This window comes from Eulemur rufifrons, chromosome 30, assembly GCF_041146395.1.
Source record: "Eulemur rufifrons isolate Redbay chromosome 30, OSU_ERuf_1, whole genome shotgun sequence".
Lineage (NCBI taxonomy): Eukaryota > Metazoa > Chordata > Mammalia > Primates > Lemuridae > Eulemur > Eulemur rufifrons.
The window spans coordinates 113,227,502-113,250,030 of NC_091012.1; the positions used below are offsets into that span (position 1 = coordinate 113,227,502).

Here is a 22,529-nt window from a genome sequence, read left to right on the forward strand (position 1 = left end):
TTTTTTTTGCATACAGTTTAGTGTTAACGTGTATAATGGTAACTTATTTTTGTATGTTGATTCTATATCCTGCAATTTTACTAAATCTGTTTATTAACTCTAACAGATTTTTTTTCGTGGAGTCTATATATAATTTTATTTATTTTTTGTTTTTTTATATATAATGTCATACTATCTACAAACAGAGACAGTTTTACTTCTTTCTTTACAATTTGGATGCTATGTGGAAATAAACACACTCAAAATGCGTTTCCTGTTCTCTCACTCAACAACAATCAACACAGAAGACTTCTGTGGCTAAATGTGTGAGGGTTTTATTTTCCCTGCCAATAAGCAAGCAATAAGTTCTGCAGTGGACACCAGCTCAGTATTCTCCAATTCAATTCTGACACTATGTATCTGAAGACAGTATCAGATTACACAGGTTGAGGCCTCAGTCACACAAGATTGCCACCTGCCTCCCCCAGATACTAGTCACAAATCCAGGCCTACAGAACTTCTGATTGACTCACTTTAAGTTGAGATTTCCACAACCCCTCTGGGTTCAACTAATTTGGTAGAGCAGCTCACAGAACTCAGGTAAACACTTACTTATGTTTACTGGTTTATTGTAAAGGATATTACAAAGGATACAGATGAAGCATGGGGCGAGGTATGGGGGAAGGGGCACAGAGCTTTCATGCCTTCCCTGGGCACATCACCCTCCAGGAACCTCCAGGTGTTCAGCTATCTCTAAGCTCTCTGAACCCTGTCCTCTTGGGCCTTTTATGGAGACTTCATTGGATAGGCATGATTTACAACCATGCAGAATTGTGATTAGATAAAAAAGATATGATCTAATACCAGTAGACTGAGTAGAGAAACCCAGCAAGGCCTGTTTGTTCAGATTCTTCTTGGCCTCTCTGTGCGGCATTCCTTTTTCCAGGATATGGAGGGTCTTATGGCCTCCAATCAGATAAGGTAGGTCAGAGAATTTCTTTATGGCCAGCTCCAAGAAAGAATGATGAGGGAAGATTCCTGCTTTGGGGAGAGCAAGGAGAAGGTGAATGGAGAGCAGAAGGTCAGACAGAGAGATTTTGTTTTCTGAGGTCTGCTTCTGAGGCCTAAAGTATCCCAACATTGTAACAAGGGCTATGGGGGTTATGACCCAGGAACCATGGACAAAACCAGACATACATATATATGTATAATACATTATTATTAACTATAGTCACTATGTTGTACATAAAGGTTTTATTTGACAAGCCCACGGCAAACATCATACTCAATGGTGGAAAGCTAAAAGCTTTTCCTCTAAGATCAAGAACTAGACAAGGGTGTCCACTCTTCCCACTTCTATTCTATATAGTGCTGAAAGTCTTATTCAGTGCAGAGTCATGAGGCAGCTCTGAGTCCAGGAGGGCACAGTGTCTCATTGGCTCAGGGAGCTGGGGTTCAGGACGTCTGAAACTTCATGGCCACTGAAGAAAGAGGTATGGGGGATCTGCAGTGACTTTGAAGGTTGCTAAGGTTCTCAGTGATATTTCCTGGACCAGTGGTGAGGGACCAAGGCTGGAAGCAGTGGAAGCTGGTGCTACTGGTATGCACTCATTTGGCTATTGGGAGCTGGCCTGTGGGCACACACATGTTGGTAAGGGCTGGGGCCAGCAGCAGGGACCAGGGTATAATGTTTTTGCACATTTGGAAGTAGGAGCTGGTGGCATACATGCACATGGCTACAGTGGCTGGTGTTGGCAGCATTCACACATGTGGCTGCAGAAGCCAGCTCCAGGCCACAGCACAGCAGTTGAGGCTGGCATCAGGGATCAGGGGTAGCTGTATGTGTGCACATGGCTATGGGATCAGCTATGTGTGTACATGTGGTGTTAGGAGCCAGGGCCAGGAGCTGGAGTCTGTATCACTTGTGGGTACAAGTACAGTGGCCATACTGTGTCCCAGATCTAGAGCATCTGCATTGGCTTCAGCTGGGGTGATACAGGTGGGGACAGGGAAGAGGGAAGGTGGTCAAGCAGCTGGAGTCTGCAAAGGTGAAAAATTGGGGACAAGCCCTCAGCAGCTGTATTGGCTATTGGTTTCCTCAATAGAAAAAGCAGCTGGATTTCTCTGTGAACCAGGCTGCTGTGATCTGTGATGGTGAACACTGCTGTGTCCTTGCCAGTGAAAGCTGTGGGAGTAGGGAAAGTGTTCAACAGCCATGAGGGCTATTGAGGTCCTTAGAAGCAAAGGCTGCTGGGATCCTCTAAAGAGCTGGCCATGGGCCTTATACTGATAGTCTCTTTTCTTTGTTCTTAGCACTCTCCAGACATCTAAGCTTTGCTGGTCTCCTCAATGATCCGAGTCAACTGAAATTGAAGCAAATCCTTCTGGTGGTGCCCAGAAGGGCTGTAGAAACTGGTCATTCATCCTCATCTGCTTTTCCCTATAAGGGAAACTTGCAGTCTGGGGAGTTGCCTCTTGGTGCTGAGCAGTATCAACCTGGAGGATGGGATGATGTTGGCAAAATGGAACTGTTTTTCCTATTCTCTTTATATAGTTATTCTGTGTTGTTTTTTTCCCTCCATTTTATTGCTGCAGCTTCTTAACCGGACTCCTGAATTCTCCTAGAGCTATTTGCACTCATGAATGGCTGTCTAATTGTTGCTTTGCGGGGATGAAGTCTGGGATTTCCTACTCTACCATCTTGCTGACATTCTCTGATACATGATTTTTAAACTAAAGTCCACAGTTTATTCAGGTGTCCTTAGTTTTTATCTAATGTCATTTTTCTATTCTATGATCATGTCCAGGATACCACATAACATTTTAGTCATCATGTCTCCTTAGGCTCCTCTTTACTGTAATAGTTTCTCAGACTTCCCTTGTTCTTGATGACCTTGACAGTTTTAAGGAGCACTGATCAGGTATTTTGTAAAATGTCCCTCAATTTTTATTTGTCTAATGTTTTCCTCATGATTAGAAAGAAGTTATATGTTTCTAGGAGGAAGACTACAGAGGAAAAGTGCTATTCTCATCAAACTTTATCCACATGATTTCTCACTGCTGATATTAACTTTGACCACTTGGCCTTGGCCTCGCTTCAGGTGTGTTTGTCAGGTTTCCCCACGATAAAGTTAATCTTTCCCCCCTTTTTTCCCATTCCCTCCTTTCCATCACTATGTGCAGCCCACACTTAAGGAGTGGGGAGTTATGCTCTGCCTCTTGGAGGATAGAGTATATACAAAATTATTATCATTCTTCTACACAGGAAATTTTTCTCTTCTTACCATTTATTACCTATTCATTTATCTATGTCAGTACAGACACATGGATATTTATTGTATACTTTGAGTGTAATACAATGCTATTTTATTTTGCTGCTCAGATTATTCCATTCAGAGCTCTTTTACTTGGCTTCTGTCAATATGTGTCTGTGTGTGTGTGTGTGTGTGTGTGTGTGAATGATTCTTTAATTTCTGGTACTACAAGATTCTCCAGGATCACATTGTATATTTCCTGCCCCTGTTCTAGAATAGAAATTTCTACAATAAGCTCTCATTTCTTTTATTTGAGAATAATAGAAACCACAATCTGTGTGCTAGGTGTCTTTGTTGCTATTAGGGTGTCATTGCTTCTAGGCCTCTGAGTTGACAGAACAACAAAAAAAATCTGTGTGTGAACACTAACCAATGTATATACACATGTCTATAAATATTTCTATATTTGTAACCATCAGTATCTATTTTAACCTAAAATTAATTCATACTGATGTAACTAATCAATTACCATGTGGGTCTTTCTAGCCTTCCTTTATTGATTGTTTGTAAATTCTCACTCCAAAAATGAGAAACCTGACTCCCATTATCTGCCTCCCATTTGCTTAATTTTTCAGTTCTATTCGTAGTATACATGTATAGTAGCTTCAGAATTATCAATCAATATATTCATGGGAAATAAATATATAATTGGAGTAGTGACCTTACGTGCAAATCTTTTTGCCTTTAGTCTTATAGACTCAATTCATTTCTATATTTAGTTAGGTCAGAACTTTCCTGACCCCTCATTCAGTGAGGTTGCTTCATACATTTATAATACAATGAGATTCTTCATTCCATACTTGGATCCCCCAGATTCCTAAATTATTGTTAATTTGTATATATGAAGTTTCCCTCTTCCCGTTATAAAGTTGTATAGGTTTTGATAAATGAATATAGTGTGATGTACCCACCATTACTTTATCATGCAAGGTAGTTTCACCACCCTCCGCTTATGCTTCATTTATTTAAGCATCCTTCCCACCCTGGGCCACTAATAAATCATAATCTGTTTATGATTTCTACAGTTTTACCTTTTCCAGAATTTCATATAGATGGAAACATCCAATATGTAACCTTTCAACTGGGTTCTTTCATGTAGCAATATGTAGTTAAAATTTATCCATTTGTTTGAGTGGCTTAATAGCTAATTGTTTTTATTTAACTTTTAAATTAATCAGTTTTTAAAAGAGGAGTTTTAGATTTACAAAAATATTGAGCAGAAATTATAGTGTGTTCTCATCGACCTCCTTACTTCTCCATCCCCCCACCGTTTTCTCTATTATTAGGGATCATAATCATTTTATTTAAGATGATTAGTCCATTTTAAATATAAAACATTGATGATGGAAATTTAAAGAAGGCACAAAGAAAGAGAAAGACAACTTGTTCATGGATTAGAAGACTTAATATTGTTAAAACACTGCCCAAAGTGATCTACAAATTCAACCCGATCCATATCCACATCCTGATGCCATTTTTCACAGAAATAGAAAAAACAATTTTAAAATGCGTATGGAATCATAAAAGACCACAATTAGCTAAATCAATCTTAAGAAAGAAGAACAAAGCTGAATGCATAACATTTCCTGCTTTCAAAATATATTACAAAGTGACAACAATCAAAACAGTGTAGCACTGTCTTAAAGACAGATGTATAGTGCGATGGAATGAAATATCTCCCAAACCATAAACCATGCATTTGCAATCAACTAATCTTTGACAGGAGTGCCAATAATACATAATAGGGAAAGTATCATCTCTTCAACAAATGGTATTGTGGAAACTGGATATCCATCTTCAAAAGAATGAAATTGAATACTTATCTTACACCATACACAAAAATCGACTCAAAATGGATTTAAGAGACCTGAAAGCATAAAACTCCTAGAAAAAAACATAGGGGAAATGCTTCATGATGTTGGTTTTGGCATTGATATTTTTTGGATATGACACCAAAAGCATAGGCAACAAAAGCAAATATAAACAAGTGGGACTACACCAACCTAAAAGGATTCTTCACAGCAAAAGAAACAATCAACAGAATGAAAAGACAACCTACAAAATGGAAGAAAATATTTGCAAATCAAATTTCTGATAAGAGATTAATCTCTAAAATATGTAAAGTAATCTGTATTTTTGATGATATCTGCCAGCTTGCTTGATGTATAGATTACTGAATTAAGGGTGTCAAAGTCTCCCAATATGAGAGTCCATTTATCTTATTTCTCCTTTCAATTTTATTATTTCTGGAATCATGAATTTTGAAAGTCTTTTGCTATGCACATATATGTTTAGGATTGTTGTGGCTTCTTGAAGAATTGGAAACTTTAATATTATGTAATGTCTCTTTTTATCCTTGATAATTTTCCTTGTTCTTAAATCTGCTTTGTCTGAAAATAGTATAACTAATCCAGCTTTCTTTTGATATGCTTGATATTTTTCTTCATCTCTTTACATTTAAACTGAGTTATTTTTATATTTAAAGTGAGATTCTTGTTATTTTTTAATCCACTCTCAAAATCTGTGACTTTTAAATGGTACCTTTAAACCATTCTTATTTAACATGAGTTATGATATATTTGAATCAATATATAATATGTATATAACTACTTTCTAGTTCTTGCATTTGTTTTGTTTTTTTCTTTTCCCCTTTATTTTCTACCTTTTTCTGTTTTTAATTGACATTGACCATTTTATATTGTTATATTTCTTCTCTTAACATATCAGTTATACTCTTTTTAAAAAAAAAATAGTGGCTGTCCTAGAGTTTACCATGTATATTTTTAACTAATCCAAGTCCGCTTTTAAATAACACTATACTGCTTCGTGTATAGTGCAGGTACAGTATAACAATTCCTCTCTCTCTTCCCTGTGACATTGCTGTCATGCATTTCAGCTAGATATATGTTATAATCACCCAGTAGTGTTATTATTGCCTTAAACAAATATTTAATAGTTATTTTTATATCAATAAGGTTAAAAAATAAATATTTTATTTTACCTTCATTTATTCCTTTGCCAACATTCTTCTTTTCTTTATATAGGTCTGAGTCTAATCATTTTCTTTTTGTATGAAAAACTTATTTTAACATTTTTAAAAGACAGCTCTACTGGAGATGATTTCCCTTAACTTTTGTTTATCTAATAGGGTTTTTATATTTTCTTCATTTTTGAAGGATAATTTTGCTGGATACAGAATTCTAAATTGGTGCTTTTTTTTTTTTTTTTGCTTTGACACTCCAAATACTTCATTTTATATTTTTTATGTATTTCATTGGATATACTTCTTCCTTGTGTAGTTTCTCACAGGAAGTCCACTATACTTCTTATCCTTGTTCCTCTATAAGTAAGGTGTTTACAACCCTACTACCAACTTCATTCAAGATTATTTTGCCTTTGTTTATGTACAGTTTGAATATGATATGCATAAGTGTGTTATTTTGTTTGTTGTTTTTTTGGGTGAGTAGGGTATTTATCCTGATTGGTGTTTACTGAGCTTCTTGGATCTGTGTTTTGTTACTTTCAAAAATTTGGGGAAGTTTTATGCCATTAATACTTCAAATATTTTTTGTTCTGTTCTCTCTTTTTTCTGCTTCTGGTATTCCAATTACTTATATATTACACTTTTTGATATCTCCCTTTTCTTGAATTTTCTTTTCTGTTTGTTTGCTCTTTTATCTCTTTGTATTTCAATTGGGAAAGGTATCTATTGTCTCCTGATAAGTGCATTGAAGGCTTTCTTCATTTCTGATACTGTGCTTTTGATTTCCATCATTTACTTTTGGTTCTCACTTAGCACTTACATCTCTTTGCTAACCCTACCTATCTATACCTATTTTTCACATTCTCGACTTTTTTCCATTAGAGCACTTAACATATTAATCATGGTTATTTTAAGTCTCCTTTCTAATAATTCTACCATCTGTACCGTATATAATTCTCATTTTGATGCTTGTTTTGTTTCTTCAGATTCTTTGTCCTTGCCCTTTGGCATGCCTTTTAACTTTTTGTTGAAAGATGGACATGTTGTACCAGGTGATAGGAATTGTAGTAAATAGGCTCTTAATGTGAGGATTTATGTTAATCTTACTCAGAGTTTGGCTGTGTTTAATGTGTGGTGTAGTCATATCTTTTTATTAAATCTTAATCTTTTAGTGTCCCTGCATTTTGTGGCTGTGACCTTTGCGAAACTTTCTCCAGCGTATAGCTTTTATTTCCCCCTCAACTTTATACTGCCTTCCCTGGCTGCATCATCACAATCTATTTCCTTGAATCCATGACTCTTGTTGACTGTGTGTTTTTTCTCCCTTATGTGAGACAAGAAGTCTGCAGGAAACTGGAATAGGAGGAATTCCTTTCTCCCAGGTGTGATAGGACTCTGGTAAAGTCCTTTCTCCCTGCCCCCCTTCCCCCAGAGTAGACTTTTGTTATGGGGAAGTCTCCAGATATGTTTCACAATGGTTATTCTTTTTTTCCCCTGTGAGATCCATGAAGGGATCTTTCTTGGATTTCACTATTAAAGCCTGGTGGAGTTTCTGGAGATAATGCCCACAAAAATGAGGAGGGTTTCCTAAGACTATGGCTCCCAGAAGATTCTCACTCTTGTGCTAATCTATACCCAACCTCTGGTTATTCATCAAAATTACTATTTACATGTTCCTGCCAGCTTATGGCTCCAGCAGCTTCTCCAGGTAAAGAGATCTTGGTTATGTCTCTCTGGATATGCCTGTGTCTTTAGATTGGGGGTGGCAATATTCCCTATTACTTCAGTTCTCTGATGGGCCCAAGAAAAGTCATAAATTTTCAGTTTGTCTAGCAGCTTCTTGTTTTAAAGATGAGTATGATGACTTCCAAACTCTTTATGTGTTTGAGATGAAACCAAAAGGATAAATTAATATTTCTATGTATACATTGGGCTGCTTATATTCATGAAGGTCACATATAAAACATATAATTTATTCTAAGGTATTCACAAAATTAATACTTAAAGTTAAAATAGTTTTAGGAAGAAAGTTTAATGTTCAGCAAGAAAATATATGGCAAAACTGAAATAAAACTAAGCTTGCACTAAATTTATGCCAGTATAAATCCATCTATATGAATTTGATTCCCAACATTTTATATACCCCAGACTGTGTGTAAAACATGGCACTGTGCTCCACCAATACAGAGATGCACAAGAGCAAAACCACCAAACTCAGGGAGCTGACATTCTGTTGAAGATAAACCAGTGAATAAAGAATATGACATATGTTATTTTTAAAAATATGGGCATGGATTATGAGAACAATGAGATGATCCTCAATATGAAAGTGCAAATTCAGAATTAGTTTTCCATATATTTTTTAAGATTTCTATTCTAAGGACTTAGAAATGCACTCAATTATTGAATTTGTCCTCTGGAAGCTATGTGACTAGAGGATGCCAGGGACATGAGTTAGGAGGGGTTTTACATGTAAATTTCATTAGCATCAATGTTAATTCCCATTTTACTAATCAGGTTAGTGAAAATCATCTCCAATATCTATAATTCCTTATCTTATCTTCTTTTGTAAGAACATTAGGGTCCATTTCTTTAAAAAATTATTTGTATAAATAAATTTATAGGGTACAAGTGCAATTTGTTACATGCATAGATTGCATAATGGTGAAGTCAGGGCTTTTGGATGTCTATCACCTGAATAATGTACATTTTACCCATTAGGTAATTTCTCATCATCCACCTCCTCCTACCCCCTCACACCTCTGTGTCTCCATTGTCTATCATTCCATTCTCTATATCCATGTGTACATACATTTTAGCATCCACTTATGAGTGAGAACATGCAATGTTTGTCTTTCTGTGTCTTAATTGTTTCACTTAAGACAATGGCCTCCAGTTCCATCCATGTTCTGCAAAAGACATGATTTCATTCCTTTTTATGACCGAATAGTATTCCATTATATTTTCTTTACCCATTCCTCTATTGATGGACACTTAGGTTGATTCTATATCTTTTCTATTGTGAATAGTGCTGTGATAAATATATGAATGCAGGTATATTTTTGGTATATTGATATTTTTTTTTCCTTTGGGTAGTTCACCAGTAGTGGGATTGCTGGATCCATTCATTTCTAACAGGAATACACATATTTATTTCTAAAGAAAAGTACATAGATTTGAAATATCACAACCTTAAATGGTTAAAAAAAAATGCAGTATTACCACACCCCTGAAAAGCAACATGTAATACATAGCCTCAGAAAGAAGAGAAGGGCATTCTACAAAATATAACAAAGACACTTAACTGGCACAAGGACACACATAGCCTAACAATTTTCTGTGATTTGCATTGATTAAATCAGTGGGCTCCATGATCCCAAAGCACAAGGAGATCTCTGTGCTATTCCTTAAAATATTTATTAATATTTTTGACTTCTGAGTTTGTACTCAATTCTTCCTTTTTGTTTTTATATTGTCCTCCTGATCTGGGCACTGATTGATATGTAAGTCTTCTTTTCATTTTGACAAAACACACAGACCATTTGCTTTCCAAAATGCTACAACTGTGAGCTATCTTCCAGGCCATTTATTAAAACTGTTCATGCCTATATTATTAGAGTTTTATTTTTCTTACATCGTTACCTCTCCAAACAATATGGGCCTCACTTGCAGGGGTTACTTATTTTTCTTGATAATTTGATAGAAGTGACTGTTAGTTTTTGTACTTTAAGGAAGACCAGAGCTTCAAAGAAAAGATTGATGTGTTTCCATACTTTAAAGTGGAGTCACAACATTGTATTTTTATTCCTTAGAGGGCCACAACTTGTTCTTTTTTTGCTGGACCAAAGAGGACAGAGAGATATGATGCCTAGTAGATGACTTACCAGAGTCCTCTTCATAGAATAGCAGTGGTATCCTTGACTCAACACTTATGCCTAAGCCTGCTGCCAAATAAGCAGTGTCTCTTTTCTGCTCTCTCATTATTATTATTATTTCAGCATATTATGGGGGTACAAAAGTTTAGGTTACATATATTGCCCTTGCCTCCCCACCCCCCTGAGTCAGAGCTTCAAGCGTGTCCATTCCCCAGACAGTGCACATCACACTCATTAGGTATACACCCATCCCCTCCCCACCCCCCACATCTGCCCGACACCCGATTAGTATTATTCCCAAATGTGCTCTTAGGTGATGATCAGTGAAACCAATTTGATGGTGAGTACATGTGGTGCTTATTTTTCCATTCTTGGGATACTTCACTTAGTAGAATGGGTTCCAACTGTATCCAGGAGAACATAAGAGATTCTATATCACCATTATTTCTTATAGCTGAGTAATACTCCATGGTATACATATACCACATTTTATTAATCCACTCATGTATTGATGGACATTTGGGTTGTTTCCACATCTTTGCAATTGTGAATTGTGCTGCTATAAACATTTGGGTACAGATGTCTTTTTTATAGAATGACTTTTGTTCTTTTGAGTAGATGCCCAATAATGGGATTGCTGGATCAAATGGTAGGTCTACTTGAATCTGTTTAAGGTATCTCCATATTGCTTTCCACAAAGGTTGCACTAGTTTGAAGTCCTATCAGAGTGCTCTCTGTTTTTGCTGCCTTCTCATGAAGGCTGTGGAAAAGTTAAAAAGACCAAAGGTTTTTATAATTCTCAGCACAGTGTGTTTCTCTCCCTAGATGCTCACAGATAGTCTGAAATGGCCTTTAAAATGTCTCTATGCCTTTCTTTCTAAATGCTACAACAGGATACCTGAATGGCCCCCAAGGTAAGCCCTTGGGATTTCACTGTGATAGCACAGTTATAGCCAACCAGTATTATAAAGAGGCCAAATCCTGGCCTTTGTGACATACAATGTTCAAGGCTGTCGTGTCTGAACTCAGTCTTCCCATCTTTAAGCACACTGGGCATATTAAAAGATTAGAAAATAAATATTCACTTGTCAAGTTGTACAGAGACATATATTTCTCTTCCTCTAGTAAGGAGACTTGTTTAGTAATAATGAAAATGACATGACCTTGTAGTTCTAGTTCTTTATGCTTTGTCCCATATCCAATATATAAGATGGGATAACCACATGATATGCTTTTTCATTGAAAAATGAGTGCAGATCTCCCAGAGTCAGAGCAGATTGACAAAAATCTTCCACTGTTATCCCTGGCAGAATTAGGAATGGCCTGGGAGCTCTGCAGTGTATTTGCCCCTGTTTTGTGGGGATCACAATGATAAATATTTGTGTCTACATGTTCTCTCCAGATCGACCAGGACATGTTAGAAGTAGATTTGAAGGATACATAGAAACAAACATTAGCTTAAAGACTTAGAGTATGCTATATCCACCTGAGTGATTTCATATTATTAAAAATTTTTGGAAGAGAGACCACATGAGAAAAGCAGAAGCTGATTATACCAAATATTCACTGAGTTATAATAGTTCCTTGTGAGAATAAACTAATGAATTCATGGATTGTTTGTATACATACGGTTCAAAAAGCCCTTTAGTGCTTTGGGGGCCACAAAATGAGAGGCCTACAATGATTTAGTTATTTCTTTCAAATTTGGCATTCACTGATCATCCACAATATGCTATCCAATACCCTAGTCATCAGAAATACAAAGGTTAAAAAAAAACCCTTCTTCTATGCAATGTACTTAAGAAAGAAATAGTTAACAGAAACTGGCATATATTTGTCATATTGAGTTGCAGGTAACAATTTTCTGTAGCAGTGAATTTCCTGGAATTATTTTATTTCAAGTACTTCTAATCATATTTGGCCCTTCCCACCTCATTTCTCATTTCCCATTCTCATTTCTTAAGTTTATGTTATTCAAATATGAAAAAAAAAACAAAATAAGGAAAAGCACTAGATTCAGTAAGCACCTTGTAGGAAACATAGGCATCAACAAAACTTGAGGTTTGATTTGTTCCCATCAGTGCAATACAAATGAAGAATTTATGCAATTCCATATATATCAAGCTCAGATACTGTTTATCTGACACTTCCAACAAATGGAGGCTATACTATTTTCTTAACTTGAATTATTCACATGATTTCCTCCAGTTCACATCTGGGTTTGCATAAACAGACTCAACCCAAAATCTGAGAGAAATATCTTTGCCCCAAAGCATATCCTTTGTGATCATTGCTTCCACTGTGACTGTTGACACTCAGAGGAGCTAAAATTGTTGATTGGGGCCACATTATTGAAGGCAGATTGGCACCAAGAGATATATAAATGGTGGGAGAGTCAGTGAATAACATTCTGTTCTCCTGTAGGAGGATCGAACTAAGACTTCAATGAGAGTTTCAAAAAGAATGGGTGATCCTCAAAGGACATTAAAGAGACTGGTCAGCCTGACTTTTAGCCACATGAGAAGGGTAAAGGATATTTTTTATAAACTGGCACCAGCCTATGTTTCCAGCCAAGATATAGTAATAAGTACTGGATTTACCCTTCCACATGAAACAAATAAAAACAAAAAGTGGCCAAAATACATGAAACATTGGTTTTCAAGGTATTGAACATCATGCCATGAGGGACAGTAATCCCTGAGATTTGGAAAACAAATTGGTCAACCTAAATATTGATGATATGGATGGATTATTATGAATAAAAAGTGAGACCAGATTTCAAAGTTTGAGAGATGGGACAGGTCACGTGCTATCAAAAGTAAAAAAAAAAAAAAACAAACACTTAGACAAGCAAGACTGAAAAGACAGATGAATGGTAATTCTTTAGTTTGGGTTTTTGTTTTATTTTGTTTTCTTTTCCCCACATGCTCCAGGTTTAGAGGTGAGATGGCGAGGCCAAAAACATAACACAATTTGTGACCAAACATCAGTATATCCAAGACCAGGAAAGATTAATTTAAAAATGATATTGGGTATGAGTTCTGCAAGGGAGCTAAAACCAAAATAGTTGAATGTTAAAACTGACCCATTTCCACTAGATATTTATGGAGATGCATTTTGTTTTATCTTATGCTAGATCTTTATATCTTAAACTGTCCTGGAAAAATGGCATTTGTCCACTGAGTTGAGGTAGTATGTAATTCAGCTTGAATTCCAGTGTGCATTTAATTTCTGCATAATAGAAGCAAAAGACAGATGTCAAAGAAATAGTTCTTATACGTTAGTGTTTGGGATATTTTCTTATTATTATTATCAGTGACCTAAGTAAGAACAAATTTCACAAGCTATAAAAATTATTTAAATAGTCACACAAAAAACTCTTTCAGTTTCAGCATAAACACTCAGGCACTCCTTCCACTAAATGCTCTCCCATCTTTGTTGCTTTCTTTGCTCATTTATATCTGGGATTTCTGCCAAGTGTCTAGTGAAATAAGACATGTTTATGGCTAAGGCTTACTTTTACAGCTTCAAAAAACTTTCAACTAGATACTTAAGAGACTTGACACTATCCCCCTTCCCTAAAGTTACTGTAATTTATGGCGATATCAATGCCAAGTAATTTGAATTTCTTGTGGTTGCCAGAGTTACAATTAGTGTTTTATAGTTTGTGACTCTATTAAGCATACCTTTAGTTCTCTTCTGGGTTTGCCAGAAGAGTAACTTGATTTCTTTGACCTGCTCTCATACCTTTTACCTTACACTGTCATCCCATGGGGTTTGAGATTAATTCTCTCAATGTAAAATATAAAAGACTTCCATAAATGAGGACTTGATCTTTAAAATGCTCATTGCTTCGTAAAGTTCCAATCTGGCAATAAGATATAGGACTGCAGTGTCACTGGATATGTCATGTATTTGAATTTTCAAATTTACCTTGACTCACACTGTCAATAAACAGATAATTTGGCTGTGCTTTTGAATGTGTTACTAGCAGAATATTAATTCTTGAGTAGCTGAGTTCAAAGGTGAATTTCAGAAGAGCTTTGCTAGCACTCACATATGACTATAATAGATTCTTTTTATTTTTTTGAGACAGAGTCTCACTCTGTTGCCTGGGCTAGAGTGCCGTGGTGTCAGCCTAGCTCACAGCAACCTCAAACTCCTGGGCTCAAGGGATCCTCCTGTCTCAGCCTCCCGAGTAGCTGGGACTACAGGCATGCACCACCGTGCCCAGCTAATTTTTTTATATATGCTTTTAGTTATCCATATTGTAGGGATCCTCCCTGAGCAAGAATTGGCTTGAGCTCAGAGTCAGCAAAGCTGGACGTGCTTCTTGGGTCCAAAGGTCAATGGGTCCAGACCGCTCCTTGAGGCCAGAAGTCAATGGGTCCGGACATGGCCCATTGACTGCTGAATGCTTCTTGGAGCTAAAGGTCAATGGCCTATTGAAATAGACAAACTGTTTCCTTTGGCAAATAGCCAAGGTGTGTCTCATTGTCCTGCATGCAGGTAATGAGGTCCAAAGGTTAAAATGCAAACGTTTGCCTTCCCTTGAGCAATTTCCATAAGAAATGGAACATGTCACCTCAGGACTCTAAAGATAGTCAAGTACCAGGAAGTAGCTGCTGGAAAAAAAAAGAGTATAAAAATAAAGCGACTGGAGTTTTCCACACTGCAGTCTTTACCTTCTATGTGTGTCCGTGTGTTTATTCGTGTGTCTGTATATATGTTTATGTGTTCATCCCCCATTCTGTAATCGGGCCGCAACACATATAATTTCTTTCTATTTTTAGTAGAGATGGGGTCTCGCTCTTGCTCAGGCTGGTCTCGAACTCCTGAGCTCAAAGGATCCTCCTGCCTCAGCCTCCCAGAGTGCTAGGATTACAGGCGTGAGCCACCGCGCCCAGCCTACAATAGATTCTAATAAAAAACACAAAACCATTTCTCCTATAACCCCAAGATTCAAGTACTACTTTGGACCTACAAGGAAGGATGGTAGTGAAGAAAACGCTATCGTGGTTTCATATAGCTTCTCTACCAGGCTCACCAACTCTCATCTGACAGCGCTAAGAACAGACAGTATATTCTATTTCCTGATATTTAGCAGATATTTTAAAGTATTTCATTTTAAAATTAATGATCAGTGTGAAAAATTGGAAAATCCAGAAAAATGTAAAGAAGAAAATATGATAACCTATATAGATCCATACTCCAAAGATAACTTTAAATTTTTGGTGTAGTTTCTGAAAATATATCTTTTTTTAATTCTGCCATAATATCATGATCATAATTTCACATTCTTAAATATTCTATAAAAACAGTTTTAATGGTGGTTACAATTTTAATGTTTTATCATATATAGGTAATAATTTGTTTAACCACATAGCTATAGATAGGTATCTGTTTTTAAAATTTTTGAAAATATTATAATGTAGTGCATATCCTGGAACATAATCCTCTGATTCATAGTAGTTATATGCTTTATTTATGTATTTATATTTTTTATATCCTAGGATTCTTATTTTAGCTAAAAAGAACTCTCTGTCCCATTCTCTTGGAAACAATGATTGGTCAAGGGATGTTTAAATGACATAAGTAGGTCAATCCAAGATCTTTTCTGGTTTGGTAGAAAGATGCTAGAAAAACAGAGAGAATGGGAATTTGCAGCAACTGGGAGCCATATTTTCTTCCTTGAAAGAGACTTACCTGAAGAATGCAGTTAAGTCAAACTAGCAAAGAGGAACAATAGGAGATTCCTGGTGTATACTGGTTCCTACTGCTTGACCTTGTAGCCTGGGTGCTGAAACTCTTCTTTCAATTTTGTAAACTTCCATAATGTTCTTTTTAGCTTTAGGAGCAGCCACATTTCTACTTTTTGTTTAAACTATTTTGGGTTGGGTATCCATCACTTACAACTCAAAAACTTTTTTTTAAATTTTGGCATCTATGATTTCCTTTAGAGGGCTGCTTTTTAGTAGAATTTATGGTTCAAAGAACAGTAATATTTCAAGATTTTTGAAATATATTGCACAATTGTATTCCAGAAAATTAACATAAATTTGCACTCCAATAAGTAATGAATGTTTGCCACAGATAGGTTTTTGAAAAATCTCCAAATGACAATGCATCCGTCAGTTGGAAGCTGTTTATAATTCTGAATCTTAATTTTATTTATTCCACCAATATTTATAGATTGGCTACTATAGTGTGTCAGGTATTGTCCATGAATTACAGTACAAAGATGAAAGGACACAAGACTATCTTAAAGGACCTCACTTCTGGTGAGGAAGCAGAAGGCTTTCCATCTAAACATATTGTGATGTCATCAGTGATATAACAACAATATGAAGAAAGGGCCCTGGAAGGCATAAGAGAAAGTAACAGTCTGGGATCAATAGTGTCTTAGTCTGTTTTCTGTTGCTTATAGCAGAATATCTGAAACTGGGTAATTTATAAAGAAAATGAATTTATTTCTTACAGTTATGAAGGCTGAGAAGTCCAAGGTCAAGGATCCACATCTAGTGAGGCCTTCTTGCTGGTGGGATAATCCATTAACCCATTAACCCATGAATGGATTAATCCATTCATGAGGAAAAAGCCCTCATGACCCAATCACCTCTTTTTTAAAAATTTCAGAATATTGTGGGGGCATACATGTTTTGTTTACACGGTTTGCTTTTGTACAGTTTGAGCCAAAGTTATAAGTCTGCCCTTCACCCAGATAATGTGTGTTATACCTGTTAGGTGTGAATTTATCCTTCTCCTCCTCCTCTTTAACCTTGCTTGATTTTTGTTGAGTTTTACTTCAATATGTGTACGTAAGTGTTGAATGATTAGTTCCAATTTAATATTGAGTACATGTGGTGTTTTTTCCCCCCACCTCTCAATTCTGCCACATTAGGGATTAAATTTCAACATGAACTCTGGAGGGGACAAACATTCAAACCATAGCAAGTAGAAAAGGCTTTAAAAAGCTGTTTATAATTGACCTTGAGTAGAATTTCAACCACCATAGAAATGGGAAAGTCAGAGGGGACTACAGGAGAAAAAATACAGAGATGTGAAAGGAACCAGCCAATTATGGATAAATAATTCCATGTACAAGGAATCATGACAGAAAATGAGACTCAGATTGGAATCTGGCATTGAAGACCAAAGAAAGGTATGCTCTAGGATTGGTTCCTTATCCTGTAGATACCGGACCTATGAATGATTGGTGTAAATACAGTCTTAAGTAGAAAGGCAACAATATTATATTTGCCTTTTAGCAAACATAATCTAGTGGCAATATGGAAGATGAATTGAAGAATGACAATATCACACATAGGAAGGCTAATCAGTAAAAAATATGCAATACTCCAGGTGAGACATGACAGGGACCTGAAATTTTAAAAAATAATAAAATTTAGGAAAAAATGAAAGGAAGATATGTTCAAGATTAGCTCACTTATTTGTTTATTATTAATTTATTCATTTATGCAAACACATCTATTTCTCTGAACCGTAGTCTGCTTTGGATAGTCAGAATATCATAACATGAGGCTAGGGCAAAGGGAGAAGAAGCCAGAGTGGTATTAGTAGTAGACAACAATGGCAACTTGTTCTAGTTGAATGTCCAGGCTGGAAGTCTTACACATGGTATTTGTTTCGTACATTGGAATAGTGAGGGGTGGGGCATAAGAAGCAGACCTAGAAGGAAGGGTGGCAGGAGCTAAATAACATATCAGGCTTTCCAGATGATAGTTAGTATTGAGTTCTGGGATATGAGTCATGGTCACCAGAACTCACATGAAAGAAACTTGGACCTGTGTCCAGTCATCTGAAAAGGACAATGTGGGCATCTAGTGAAAAAGAGGAGACCACTCACTGAGAATCAGCATGGGAACCCAGGCTCACCCTGACGTACCAAATTCTGGGCATATGCAGCAGACCTGCACTGAGAGAACCTGGCCATTGTGGCTTTTATATGTATGGAATCCATCAGTACATTCATTACACATGCCTTAACAAGTGGAAAGCAGGCAAGTACTGATCATATACTTAATTTCTTGCCCAGTCCCGGATATAAGATAGAGGGACCCAGATTAAGGGTGAACTTCTATAAGAGGGGATTCTAATAGAGCCTTTGGGAAAGATCCTCCAAAATCAGTGCAACTCAGAGAAAGGGATGCAAACATAAATATTCATAAGTATGCTCCCATTCTCTTGTTACTCTCGACCTTCTCTATCTACTTTATTTTATATTATTTATTTATTGCATTCTCCCAATATTCTGTGAGCTCCAAGGTGTGAACACTTGCCTGCCTGTCTTATTTACAACCATATTTGGTAACATTGCCTAAAACAGTGTCTGTCACTAGAAAGCAATCATTGATCTTTGTTGAACAAATGCTCTGATCTTCAAGAGAGTTTAGAAGGAAATATAAGAAGAAAATGCATTGTAGCAGATCCGTCCTACCCCCATTGAGTGGGAAACTAAAGCTAGTCTTTTTGATTTGGAGATCCAAGGGTAGAGGGAGTCTAGGCCTCTGTATTAGTTTTCTAGGGCTATCATAACAAAGTACCACACACTGGGTGGCATAAACAACAAAAAATTATTTTCTCACAGTTATGGAGGCTAGAGTCTGAGATCAAGGTGCTCACAGCATTGGTTCCTTCTGAGAGTTGTGAAGGAGATTCTGTTGCATGCTAGCTCTGGAGTTTGGTTGGCAATCTTTGGAATTTCTTGGCATGTAGAAATATTACCTTGATCTCTGCCTTTATCTTCACATAATTTTCTCCTCATATGCATGTCTATCTCCAAATTTACATCTTTATAAGGACACCAGTCATATTGGACTAGGGTACATCCTAAAGTCCCTCCACAGTATGTCTTTCCAATGGTTACTTCTGACCACTTGTTCTCACTTTAAGGCAAATCAGGTTATGCCGGGAGACACAACCACAGCCACCCTCAATCCCTTTCCCTGGTCCTTGGCCTTTCGCATAGTGAGCTGATGCAAGACAGTGTCAGTTCTGTCTGCCTTCCCTCAATGCTCTCCCAGTTCATTTACAGCCATTATGACCCCTTCCCCAATTACTGGTAATTTTTTCTCCCCTGTAGTGAAATAAAAATTAGGTTTTCCAGTGGAAAAAAGATATTGGAGACCTGGGTTTATAGATTTGATGGTGCTTAAAATGACTTTTCATTTAGGAAAAACATTGGCTTACTATACCAGCTACATGATGTGCACTATAATAATGCATATATTGGGTAGAATTATTCTCTTTCACTTGCTCTTTTTTAATCCCTTCTCTAATAATACCATCTTTTTCCTTTGGGAAATTTTATCTGCTTTTTATGAGGATGAGGTACATGAGAGTTGCAAGAGTATTTCTTGATGCTCCATTTATGCTTTCTCACATCAGTGCCCCACAAATCAGGATCCTGATTAGTAAAAAAGTCTCCCTTCACCTGATTGCCAAGCTGGATGCACAATCGCAGAGTAACCCAAGTATTAACAATCTTGATGATTTGTTCCCTCATTGACAGCTCTTTTCCTCTAAGCTCATGTCTCCAATAATCTTGATTCTTGACTTTTCTCAGAATCAACATACTACATTGAGGAATGTTTCTTCTCTCTTTTCATTCACGCTGACTTCTTGTAGGAATTTACAGGAATCTGCACATTAAATCATCCCAAAATCATAAGACCCTCTCTTTTTAGGGTCTTTTGTGTGTTCTGACATTTAAAAATAAGGATTGGAACTTGCCATAGTACTTACAACCTCTGTAAAGGAGCACATAGCCTAGGTTTACTCAAATGATGGGCTCACTGAAGAGGTTTTACATCAATTAGTAAAAGGCAAATGATGCCTCTATTTTGTTTTGCTTTTTTTATTCTTGCTAAATAAAATGAGAAATGATTCCCTAGGTGTTCACGGCCCTTACACTACTTTAAGTAAGGGATAGTCTGTAATCAACATTTCCACAGCTGTATGAATAAGCCAGTTACAAAGAAAAAAATGTGCACTATTCTAATAACAGTTATGGTTACCATTCATATTGTCCTGTCACATAATTCTCAATTTAAGTGTTCATGTATATTTCAAGATAAATTGTAAACTCCTACAAGAAAGAGGTAGTCTTTATTATGTGTTTTAATTTGATCTAGGACACCTATCAAAGGGCTTTTCACATACTGGAGCTTTCATATTTATGTATTGTATGGGCATATACATATGTATACTAAATATATCAATATATCTATAAAGTAATCTATAATCAATATAACTATATAGTATCTATATATGATCTATCTCATTATATATCTTTAATTAATATTTTCATGCTTGCATGATTCTCATTTTGATTAGGTTTTATTATTTTTTTGCTAGGAAGTGAAAACCAAAGAAAAATAATTTAGAATCTGAAAAAGACCCACGCTTGACTTTTAAACATTAATGATGCTATGAATTCCTAAGCTGTATGCTAACCAAACATATGATTTAAAATGCCTCTGCTAAAATGTTGTGAAAATCCCTTGATGAGAGCAAACAAGAAAACATTAGTTTGTAGAAGAGCCATCATTCTCAGGACAGTAGGACAAAAGAAGGACAAAAGAACATAAGGTGATCTGATGTAACTACGACAATTCTCCCCAGGGGAAGGATAGAAACCCCTCCTATTATATGTTTTGATGCCCTAAATAAAGCTCATTTCCCCATAACATGAGAATTCCTTGTTATTCTTTTACACTGTGGCAGACACAGTCTCTTAAGCAGTTTTATATGGCACTCTTGAGTCTAGACAGGCATGATTTGCTTTCCTATTGAAAGGTGAAGGGGAAAACCCCAGAAAGCTCCCTCATGAATTTCACAGGCAGGTCTCTTTAACTCAGTTGCTTATTAGATCTGCCAACTCAAATAAGTGTGTGAGAAATAAAATCAGCTGTCCAGCAAGAGGCCAGAATGCTGGCTTAATCTCGGCCCAGAAGCAAGGGTGATTGTATTTTAATGCAGTAGAAGTGATTCCAGAGGGAAAGATGGAACTGTAGCAACTTGTTTGGAACTAAGATTAGGCTTCAAGACATGCTTTGAAAGGCTTGAGTTGGGACGAATCCCCTGAGTCTCTGTGCCATGTCCTGTGGAGAAGCTGAATTGTATGCTGTCTGTATTTGCACATTCTCAATTGTTGTAGACTAATCATGCTCAGCTGTATTTACTTCTTTTCTAGCTTATTTTTAAATCAGCACCAAATACAGTGTAAATCTCCTACTCCCTATTGCACATCCTCCATCAGCCTCTTAGTGACATACTAATACTCAGGACACTGTATTAAATACACTCAGAGCATCAGAGTTCATTGTCAATGTTTTCTGAAACAGGTACTTCTTGTTGCCTTCTCTCTCCCTCCCTCCTCATTTCAGTTAGCTTCATCTATGCAAATATGGTCCACTTAAGAACTAAAATTGCATTCCACAGAACATGTCCTGGCCCCTTTAGCACCAAAGGTCAATTATCTTTGCCTTATTTTTCCTCCTTTGGTAAGTTGTCAGAGGAGTAGTGTAGAGAAACCAGGCAGAAGAACAATAAACCAAATTATCCCACACTCCACATTTTAAAAACATGAATTATTAAACACAAAATTGTAATCACATTACTTTGCTTATGAAAGAGTGAGAGAGAGAGAGAGAGAGAGAGAGAGTCAAGATGCCATTAAACACCACTAATTACAGATGAGATAATGATAGTGGGAAAGAATCCCACTGTAATATATTGGCAAAAGGGCAAAAAAAAAAAACAAATAAAGAAGCCTGTTTTGTCATTATTTGACACATTCATTCAATAAGGAAAAAAGAGTTTGAGCCTTTCCTCAGAAGAAGTGTAGAGGTAACTTGACAGCTTTTAGTAATCCAGTTTGTGGGTTTTTTTAATAACAAAAGTTTAAACTGTACCATAAATAAACATTTAAAGCAAAGGGACTCATGGAATGGAAAAATATCCCCAGTACAGACAGAAAAGAAAAGGGGCTCAATAATTTCATAAAAATCGGAGTTTTTTTTAAACCAGGAAAATATGAGGGAAGTTTATGGCTTTCCCAGCACAAAATAGTGAAATTTGTACCTCAGATCAAACACCCCCCCCCATTTTTATGGTGTTATCAGTGACATTTTAATGCTCATCGCTTTCCTTTTTGACTTCTGTCCATTTTGGCTACGTTCTGCACAGTATCCTTTATTCCATCATAAAATTTACACCCAAGCCATCTAAACATACATCCCAGTATGATTTTGAAAGTTTATTAGTCATGCTGAATGAATCTTAGCCTACAGTGTAGAATACATGTTCTTATGCCTCTAAAATGTATTTGTTCATTTTTAGGCGTTTCAAGGAGTA

The 22,529-nt window shown here is 36.5% G+C and overlaps 1 protein-coding gene across 1 annotated transcript in view; it reads right to left on the bottom strand.

Moving 5' to 3' along the window:
* Nucleotides 1–2,325: 2,325 nt before the first annotated feature.
* The window catches only part of CFAP47 (cilia and flagella associated protein 47), a 541,061-nt gene continuing 520,857 nt past the window's right edge, over nt 2,326–22,529 (bottom strand). The window contains exon 66 of the mRNA XM_069464301.1: nt 2,326–2,475. Coding sequence (XP_069320402.1) covers nt 2,326–2,475 — 150 coding nt within the window. The remainder of the gene's footprint in view (nt 2,476–22,529) is intronic.